Genomic DNA, 10,782 nt, shown 5'->3' with positions numbered 1-10,782 from the left:
TTACCTCCCTCCCATTTTGATGTGGTCGGTCTGTATGTTTCCAGTTTGTTTGGGAACTCTAATCATTAGTGCAATGGTTGCCACATGGAATATTCCTGGGCTAAGGCAGTAATGGTTGCCTCTTGTCCCTTCTTACCTCTCAGAGCCTGATAAGAATAGACTTACCATGACCTGAACCCTCAGGGGTCTCATGAGCTGGTGAGAAAACATGGCCTTCTCCTGTAATGTTCACCATTCCATTGTAAACTGTGCATTATGGTGAATGAAAGAATTTAGAGGACTGTAATAGGAGGAAAATGGTAATTTTTATTTTTGCACAATAGACTATAAAAAGTAAAGAATGCAAATTAATTGTTGCCTTCTAAGTGTCCCCCTCCAGTTAAATATTTCTCAAAATAAATAAATCATTTCAATACAGTCAAAACACAGTGGTTAAGTATCAAACATTGACTTTAAATGTGAAGTATTCATTATTGTTTAATGGTTTCATGATACACTGACCCATTATTTTCTGTGTGTTATCCATCGTCTAACCCTCCTCTTCTTGTTATGAAACAGCTTGCCTCTCCAGTGAGAGCCCAAACTATAAATAACAGCTTGAGACAGTTTTACACCTACATAGCTATGATTCCCGGCTCTTCAACATGGACTGTTATCTTATATTATTATGTCCATATTACACAGATCCTCTGGTCCAGGTGCAAACCATTTGGCACAGAAAAAAGGATAAATATTGCATCCTGTGCCACAGAAAACACAGATACCGCCTTCTCTTCGACATGAAACAAATACGATCTCAACCAAAGTTAGGAGCATTAGGGACCGCTTGTTTTCGAACCGTGTTAGTGCCTTGTTTCCACAAGAGAGATGTCTCAGTGAAAGTCTACTTATATCAGTTTGCCAGTGTTCAGAAACTTGCTGTCCAGTGCTGAATACTCTCTCTCTCTCTCTCTCTCTCTCTCTCTCTCTCTCTCTCTCTCTCTCTCGCTCTCTCGCTCTCTCTCTCTCTCTCTCTCTCTCTGGCCAGATCCTGCCAAGATCACCAATTCACACCATCACAGGAAGTGGAAGGAAGTGGGTGGCTGTGTTCTTCCTGCGTGTTTTCCTCCCCTTCAGCGGCCTCCCATGGACATTCAGACCCACAAACATCTGTCTCTTCTTGTGCCTCCACTCAGCTGAAGCGTACGTGTTGTAGCCATTCTCCTCAATCCGCTCCTTCAGTCTGCAATCGATGCCATACTCTCTCTGGAAAGAAGTAAATATTACACATTTTACTATGTGAGCTGAGGTTAACCAAATGAACCCTAGCATCCCTATTCTGGTAACGTCATAATAGACGGACATTTGGACAAAAACAGGACAGCACACCTACAAGCCCACAACAGGCTGCAATGCAACACGTTGTGAGCTTGGAGATTGGCTATTTTCACAATTTGACTAAACAACCTATATATAAGCCTTAAGTGCTTTCATTCCCCGTCTTTCTTTCTTTCTTTCTTTCTTTCTTTCTTTCTTTCTTTCTTTCTTTCAACATATGTCTTAGCATTGGTGGCTGGGACTTTACATGGTGTGTACTTAATTTATTGTGCCTTTCTGAGTTGTCTTCATGTATGTGCTCTGACCTGCTTATAATCCAAAGGTGACCCAGGACTATTGATAAGACCTCCTTTGCGCTCGCTCTCTCTCTCTCTCTCTCTCTCTCTCTCTCTCTCTCTCTCTCTCTCTCTCTCTCTCTCTCTCTCTCTCTCTCTCTCTCTCTCTCTCTCTCTTTATCGCTCTTTCTGAAGTGTCCAGTTTGACCTCTGACCCGGATACTAACCGCTCCATACAGCTCTCCCTTCCTGCTGATAGCCAGATAGTAGTTGCTGTTCAGTCCTTTGATGGCCACAACCCCCACGTCCACTGATGTGATTTCCAGAATGTCTAAAAAGAAACAAAGAAAAACAAAACAAAAACAAACATTAATAAATATTGTTTTGATGTCAACAATGACCACCAGAAAACAACGCCAATCGTCTTGTCCTCAGTGCAATGACCATAAATGTGTTAATACTGTATATGGTTTGAGGCAATCCAAGTTGACTATTTACTGTATATGAAATAGACCACTGGTTCTCAATGTGGGGTCTGTAGACCTGGGGTCATTCAGGGGGATCCAGCCCAGTGAGCCAAAGACCGATATTAGACGTCCGTGTTTTTTAAGGGTCTAGATATAAATAAATTATATAAAAAAATGTTCACTTTTAGACCAGTTATAACCGGTTTCAGCCTAGCCGCATAGACATATTTTAAATGTCTAATAGCCTGAATAAAAGTATCTTAACAAATGGCAGACTAATTTATATCAAACTGGGTCCTTGAAATCAAAAAGGTTGAGAATCCCTGGAATAGACTGTTTTCACAGGAATAGAAACAGTCAGATCCAGAACTCAGAGGAAGTGGATAGAGGAAGTAAAGGCTATAAAACATAATCTTGGCCCATAGTCACTGTAGATAAGGGTGCATAGAACAATCCATATTGTCTGGCAAGGGATGACAGGCCAACCAGCGCTATTAGCTAAAGACGGCAGAAAACCCACAGATGGCCATGCACAGACACTGGAGAGCAGTTAGATTGATCCCTTAGGTAAAAAAAAAAAGGAACGGAACAAGCCCAATGCGTGTTTTTAAATTGCTGCTTCCATTTTGCAGGGCATTCAACAGAGCACTCTTATGTTTCAGCTAATCTTCGCAATCTCTCTCCTCCACAACATTCACAAAAGCCACTTTTCAAGCTACACCTGCGTAACAGATTCCAGCTGTACGTTTCCCTCGGCTTGAGAATTAATAGGTCAGCACCAGACAAATTCTTCAGTTGTTTTTGTTCTGTTCGGTATTTAGGTTACCAAGTCCCCAATGCAAATAATTCAAGTTTCCAAAAGGCTATTAGAGAGGCTAATTTATACCCCAGTAACAAGGCATGCTGTTGCTAGCAGACAGCTATGGTTATTTGTGTGGTCTCTGTATCAGAGGTCAGAGAGATGCAACAGTTTAATGCCTGATTTATACTTGGTTGCACGCCATGTTGTGCACCGAAAATAGGAGATCTACAAGCTCACAATGTGTCACAAACCAAGGCATTGTATGCTTGTTTATCGGCTACTTTATAAATCACCCCTAATGTGTCCTTTGACCAGAGAGCCCACTTGTCTCGTCTGACATTGGAGTTGTGTGTGTGTGTGTGTGTGTGTGCGTGCGTGCGTGCGCGCGCGCGCGTGTGTGCGTGCATGTCTGCGTATGCATGTGTGTGCGCGTGTGTGCGCATTGAACCTCTCTGGTTCCCATGGCACGTTGGGATTTCTTGCCTCCCTCTCTCCCTGACTTCCTTTCCTCACTTCCTGTGCGGTGATGTTTTTTTTTATTCCTTCCTTTTTTCTTTTTTGCTTTATCCTCCTGATAACCGCACATGTGTGTACACACATGTGTGTATGCGCGCGCACTCAAAGAGTGTGGCAGGCAGGCAGACAGGCAGCACACGGGGGTGTGAACCCATGGGAGAGACGACGACATCCTTTGATCAGCCGTCCATTCCCTCCCCTTCAGTCTGATGACTGTTTGTGTAGCAGCCTGTTTTACTGTCAAACCCACTCTCCTGGGTTGGGGGGGGGGGGGGGGGGGGGGAGGGTAGCCATGCATATGTGCGGAGGGCCGATCGCACAGGTGTGTCCCCCCCCGAAGAACAATCCCTCTCTTAAAAAACACTGCCACTTCCCTCCACATCAGTGAGGTCTTGACCGTATCGGTTTCTAGTTCAAACGGTGGCACCTTGGGGCAGTGAGGGCCGGAGCAGCAGCAAGGCAGTGGTAGTATGGGGACTGTGACACAGCGGCCATTGAAGATCTGAGAGGAGCTGCAGTTTCTGTAAAGGGATCGGGTGTCGGCTATGTGAGTGAGGAGGTAAGACTATCTACGGCAAAGTCTCTGGCTGCTCTGTAAACATGGGGATGGATGAAAGGTGGGAGAACAGAGGAGGACAGAGGAGCCATGACAGTGAGACTGGGGGTGGAGGGAGGATTAGAAAGGCTGTAATGATCACTGATCAAAGTCGTCCACCGGAGGCAGGGGCGAGACACATGCACGGGCATAGATGCACAGTGTTCACATACGTATAACACGCTCTCGGGCACACGCACGCACGCACACATGCACGCACGCACGCACACACACACACACACACACACACACACACACACACACACACACACACACACACACACACACACACACACACACACACACACAGTTAATATTGCAGCAGGTGAGTGTGCACTTGCCCCTTCCACGAACCGCCTGCAAAGCTTCAAAGTATGCTTTCATTCTTCTCTGTAGAATGTTTGGCTCTGCATGTGTTTGGCTCTGCACCCACAGGCAGCGGGTGATGTGTATAGGGCTTCAAGTGCAGGAAAACACCACCACACACAAAAGAACATGCTACATGTTTATTTGCTTTGATAGTATATTCTAAATTACAACAATACACACACAATCAACATGGAACGTGCACACCTATGTGTACTGTTGAATTGGGGTATTTGTTAATAAACCACATGTGTTAAATTTGGCCCAGAGTCAGCCAGCCAGGTCCAACTGAGGCAACAGCATTTATTTCCCCTGTTGCATGCTGGTTGCTTTTTCGTAACGTGTGGCTTATTTGCTACGCTCTGTTTGGAGTTACTACAGTAAATGGTGCGTTGGTAGTGGAATGAAAGGCGTCCAATGCCAGTGAGAATTAAAGGTGGTTTTTCCACAGTGGGATGCCAAAAGCATGTGTTTTGCAGCTTTATTGTTATTCTGTGTAACTCCTAGTTTACACCTAAATAATAAAAGTCTCCAAAACATTCCGAGGGAGTGCTCCGGTCGAATTTGAAGTCGCGCCATTCTGGTATTGTTGAAATGTGGAGGGGGCTGAAGTATAAATAAAGCTTTAGGGGAACACCGTTTGATAAGGACCACATTGAGTGTAATTACACAGGGGGGATATCCATCCTCTTCTCCATTGCCATGAAAAGCTATACATCTCTATGTTTAAACCTCCATAAGAGCACCATCTGTTTGTGTCGCGCGCAATGGGCTGCTGCTTTGATTAAAGGATATGCATACACACGGACAGACACACACACACACACACACACACACACACACACACACACACACACACACACACACACACACACACACACACACACACACACACACACACACACACACACACACACACAGACAGACAGACACAGCTCAACCACATGAGCCCTGTCCAGAGGCGTCTTGCACACATGGCCCCTAAAGCACAGGACTACAACTGGTGGCCTGACGCGTTCCTTACAACACACACACACACACACACACACACACACACACACACACACACACACACACACACACACACACACACACACGCCTCAAGCAAACATACTATCTTGACAGGCTCACACTCACACCATTACAGCCGTGGGTAATTAACCCAAACTCTCTTGCCGCCAAACTTTTGTCTTACTTAGCAATATTTCACCAGCCACCCAGAGCTGCTAGCCGTGTCTATGTTTAAAACAGCAACATGTACTCACACAAATCTAACTGTGAATCATGGATGTTTTAATTATGCACTTAGGCTATACAGATAGCTGGTTAGGGTTTGTTTTACATGCTCTCTCTCTCTCAGTCTCTCTCTCTCTGTAACCTCAGTGCAGACGGGTTGGAAAGCCATGTGGGACAGTTTTTCGCTGGCATCCCCATAAATCTGTGGGAGGCTGCATACTGCCTCTTTAACAGACAGAAGGGCCATGGGTCCTCACTGTGCCAACACCTCAGCATCTTCAAACGTAGCCACGGTAAAAGTATATCAGATATATATATATATATATATTGACGCCCCAATTACAAAAGTGTACCACCGTGCTTGCTGGACGTATCATGTTCCTGTGTGTGCCATGTAACGTCTGGCTGAGGACACCGCGAGACGACCACCTGAACGTAGCCGCAGTCACTTCAAGGGACCATCGAGGGGCTACAAAGGACCTGAGCCCTGGGATCATGTCTAGCCCCGGGGGCCATCGTGGAGCTCTTGTGTAGTATCGCTTTCCCAGTGAACCTGATATCGGTGCACATAATCCACACACTGTGTCTCCCCGCACCCCCCTCAGGACACAGCTTTCTGATGGCACCACCATTGATACCGAAGACGTGCAGCTTTGATGTGGCCACAATGATGTTCAGCCGTGTCATTCATGAAGTTGTACGCTTATAGTTGACCCCCCCAATCCCCCCCCCACCCCCCCCCCCCCCCAGCTCATCCTGTCACTAACCTCCATAATACTCAAATCCATTCAAATTCCTGGGCAAACTTGCTCAGCTTTGATAAAGGCGGTGTTCTCCTAAGGAGAGCGGTGAGGAGATATTGTAAGCCCCTGACCGCCAAAGCCCCCTCGCTCGCTCTCTCTCACTCACACACACACACACACACACACACACACACACACACACACACACACACACACACACACACACACACACACACACACACACACACACACACACACACACACACACATCAATCAATACATCAGCTCCCAAAGTTATACTGAGGGGGGGTTAAGGTTATTTAGTTAGTTATGCCTCCTTTTGGTGATGGGATTTAAGTGACCATGAAGTGGGTATAGGTCTTTTAGATTTCCAACCAAGCTTCACGGTATAAAATCGCCAGTAGAGATGTTTCTGTCTTGACCTTGTCAAAACAAACAGCTCCTTTGACATTCTGTCTTCCCGTGCCATTTCCCATAAGTCACTTTGATTGAATGTGCGGTTTAGCACTCCCATGGGAAACATTAAAAGGTTCCATATACAATATATGGGCTGGAGAGGAAGATAGGGGGAGAGAAGGAGAGAGGAAGGTAGAAAGAGAGAGACAGCGGGAGGGAGAATGTGTGCGTGCGTGCGTGCGTGCGTGCGTGCGTGCGTGCGTGCGTGCGTGCGTGCATGCGTGAGTGTGTGTGGTAACAATAAGTAAGCACATGTGTCCCCCTGGTTGCTATATGATCACACACCCACTGGAGCATGTGAGTGCCCGCTGGCAGATATATGCACACACACGTAGCTCAGTGGAAACACTCTGACACTAATGAGAATGTTATTCTCAGACTGATATGCTGCAAGCAAGCGGGCAACATGTAATCACTCTAAAGACACGGTTGTGGAATTGAACAAGTTCAACTGTTTCAAACAAGACGTCTGATATGTGACTGAGGACATGTAATTAACTTGATGATGTCGGCGGGCAGGCAGGGTGAGTGGGAGAGGAGAGAGCGAAAGGAGAGAGAGAGAGAGAGAGAGAGAACCATCAATGAGATTGACATCCATATCCTCCCCCAACCCCTGTTCTTCTGTGCCTCTTATCAGAACTGTTTACGTTGGGCTGTGAAGACTGCCTGATAGTGGCCAGGTTATCAGCCCCCTGCTCCTTTTTAAGCCCTCTGAGAGCTACCATCATTGTGCCGAGTGTTTGGACAGGGGAGGTATCTGTAGGATGTCTGGTTTAAAACAAAACAAAACTAAAAGACTTCTCTAATCAGCTTCTCTTCATCTAAACAGGTATACGATTGGTGGTCTGGCACTGGCGGTCTGTGAAAACACAGGTGTGTGTTGTGGGGGTGGTCATTTTTCAATAAATTCTATATCCCAATAGTAATGTCATGTGGTGTTGCTTGAGATCTATTACTGTTATCTTCACAATTTTGTTCTAATTTTCTACACATTTATTTTGATCTAGTTTCTCTCCTGTTCCGGGAAAGGGATGAATGAAGCCATTGGTGCTATTGTTATGCTTTGTTTTGGATATAAGCTCATGTAGAGAGACAAGAAAGCAAGGGCAAGCGAGATAAGACGGGGTCACACCAGACACGTATCCCAAAGCCATTTCCTATTTCAGAACAAAATACCCAATTTTCCAAATTCCTCTCCTTTGAGTGTACACATGAGAATCAGTGGGCTACTTACTCAGCAGGTCATCCTTGTTCTTGGTCCCATTGACTTTCCCATTCTTATCAATCCTCAGAAAAAACTTCTGATAATAAGAGTAGAGCTTCCTTCTCCGTATGTCTCCCTGTAGGTGAGGGTAGCTGCGCACGTGTCTCCCTTGTGGCCCCCCGGGTCGGCCCGGGGGACCCCTGGAGGTCGCGGGCCTGGCCCCAGCCTCGGAAATGTTTAGTGGAGCCCTGTGTTCCTGCCGTGGGAGGACACGCCTCAGTCTGTCTCTGTATTGCCGGTGGCAGACGGCTCCGGGCAGGGAGAGGCTGAGGAGCACGAGGCCCAGTAGGATAGTCAAAGACAGGGAGGAGAGCAGCGACGGTGGCCTCAGCCCGGTGCTGCTTCCAGAGCCGGTGTGAGCCCCGAACCCAGCCCTAGAGCAGGACGAGGCGGAGGCAGCCTTACTCCTTCCAGCAGCCCATCTGATCATGGTAGTGTGCTGTGTGGAGGACTGGAGGCAGCCTCAGAGCCTGGGACATGCTGCTGGGGGCAAGGGGAAGCCAAGAGGGCAGGGAGGGGAGCCCTCCGGGGTCCGGTCTGGGGTCAGATATTTCCCTTCCACAATAACAATAACTGGTTCGACACCTGTATGAAAGCCCTTCACTCAGAAGTCTCTGCTTTGACTGCTATTCCGCTCTCAGTTCCACGGTTGGCGAATTTTGCGCTGCTTTTCCAAATATCTAGTGGAAGTCTCTTTTGTGAAAAAGAACAAAAAGACAATATAAAATATAAATGAACAAATATTATATAGAGAAAATTATAGCATTCATATGCGGTGTGTATTCCAATGGCATATCTTACTTTATGCTCTTGTCTTTCGCCATAATTCCTGAAAAGTTTACATTATATTGCTGGCTTCACCAAGTGGCTCCTTTGCAATTCCAGAGAGTATCTGGAAATGTTAACTCCCAACAATAAAATAAAAAAAAGCTTCTGATTATATCCAGGAGGAAGGTTTGCTGTTATGTCTGCTCCTAAGTTCCACTGCTCTGGAATGAAATAAGTTGCACCACATTATATATATCAGCATGCAGCTCTGTACTACCTGTGAGAACGCAGCCAAAACTCCACATGCACCACAGAGCCTTTTCAGATTGCACTCTGAAGCGTAAAAACAGGACGCGAGACTTAAAGTACAATGTTAGTCAATCCAAGTGCATGTCACATAATCCCTCTGTCTTCTTCCTCTCTCTCTGTCTCTCGCTCTCCCTCTCTCCTCATGGATGGGTTGGAGATTGTGGCGCGTACTCTTTCACTCTCTTCCGCCCCCCCACCCCCCCTCCCCTCTCTCTCCCTCTTTCCCTCTCTGTCTCTCTCTCCCTAAATGACTCCACCTTTGGAGAGCACTGAGGTAACGGTCTTGGGGGTAGGAGGGATGAAGGAAAGACCACTCTCTGTGTGTGTCTCTTTCTCTCCTTCTCACTCTCTCAGATTTGTTTTCTTCCATGCTTATAGTCCTTGAAATAAAGATCCCTGGCCTGATCTCCTTAACTGTTGATCACAAGAATAAAATTACTATGAAGCTGTGTGTGTGTGTGTGTGTGTGTGTGTGTGTGTGTGTGTGTGTGTGTGTGTGTGTGTGTGTGTGTGTGTGTGTGTGTGTGTGTGTTGTGAAGCTATGTGACTCTGTTAGCTATTTGATCCCTCCCTCCCTTCCTCAACAGCCCCTCTCACATATGGGAGCAAGTATTGGCTGTGCGTGGGTACGAGTGTGCGTGTGTGTGTGTGTGTGTGTGTGTGTGTGTGTGTGTGTGTGTGTGTGTGTGTGTGTGTGTGCATGCGCGACTGTGCACGCGCACCCACACACATACAAGCACATTTGGCTGACCACACTGGGCCTTGGGAGTTTGGTACATGAAAGGGTGAGAGGACGAGATATGAGGGTTTATCTGATTAGATGGTCCAGGACAGAAGCACAGTGTGGCAGTATATGTTACCCTGAGTGACAGATTCCAAAAAGTGGTTTGGCTTTAAAAAGTGTTTTGACTTTTACTGTATTCTAGTCTGTACGTGACTGGGACATGCATGTACAATTATGGCAGTTTCCTGTTGTATTTATCTGCATTCTTAGACATATGTTGTTTAGATCAGAGAGCCTTTTTAATTTCAAGCACCCCCAATTTCATATTTATTAGGCCATTTGCTGAAATGTATTTGATCTCTGGGACAGACGTGTTTTGGTATGATATGGTCCAAAACCCCTTCACTGTCTATGTACTGTAGGCATATAACAGTGAAACTTGATCAGATCCACTTGTACATGTAATATTGGTGAAGAATAACTGTCAGTCATTTAACTTTGGACCCCCTCAAGGACCCCACATTGAGAACTACTGGTTTAGATGTGTTATGTTGCGTGCGTCTGTGTCTGCGTGTGCGTGTGCGTGTGTGTGTGTGTGTGTGTGTGTGTTGGGTACACAGACCATGCAGCATGTCCGCTCGCTCTTGTGCTGAGGAGATAATTAACACAAATTGAATTGGACGCACTCAGTGTTAATCTAGCCATTTGTAACGCAGAGAGCGTGCAAATGACCCTTACAGATCCATTTGGTTCCATTTGCACGCTCTCAGAGTTCAATCAAACACTCAGTATTTTACAGTGCATGTATAAAAAAATATTGAGTTACCATTGCCGGTGCCAGTGTGAATGCACGGCTTATCATGAGCATCGGACTGAGGCCTCTCTCTTTCCCTCACGGTCCTCTATCATAGTGTTTTATCTCT

The 10,782-nt window shown here is 46.2% G+C and overlaps 1 protein-coding gene across 1 annotated transcript; it reads right to left on the bottom strand.

The window, feature by feature from the left end:
• Positions 1-390: 390 nt before the first annotated feature.
• Positions 391-8,488, bottom strand: LOC306933559 (fibroblast growth factor 22-like; the record flags this gene model as incomplete). Its single annotated transcript, XM_079515820.1, has 3 exons — positions 391-1,245; positions 1,820-1,923; positions 8,029-8,488. The coding sequence occupies 3 exons, from the start codon at positions 8,486-8,488 to the stop codon at positions 1,048-1,050; spliced, it is 762 nt and encodes a 253-aa protein (XP_079371946.1). The 3' UTR covers positions 391-1,047.
• Positions 8,489-10,782: the final 2,294 nt, after the last annotated feature.

Source organism: Electrona antarctica, assembly GCF_951216825.1.
Source record: "Electrona antarctica genome assembly, chromosome: 12".
NCBI classification, from domain to species: Eukaryota; Metazoa; Chordata; class Actinopteri; order Myctophiformes; family Myctophidae; genus Electrona; species Electrona antarctica.
Note: the sequence above shows the minus strand (reverse complement) of the source record. Positions and strands in the feature narration are given on the sequence as shown.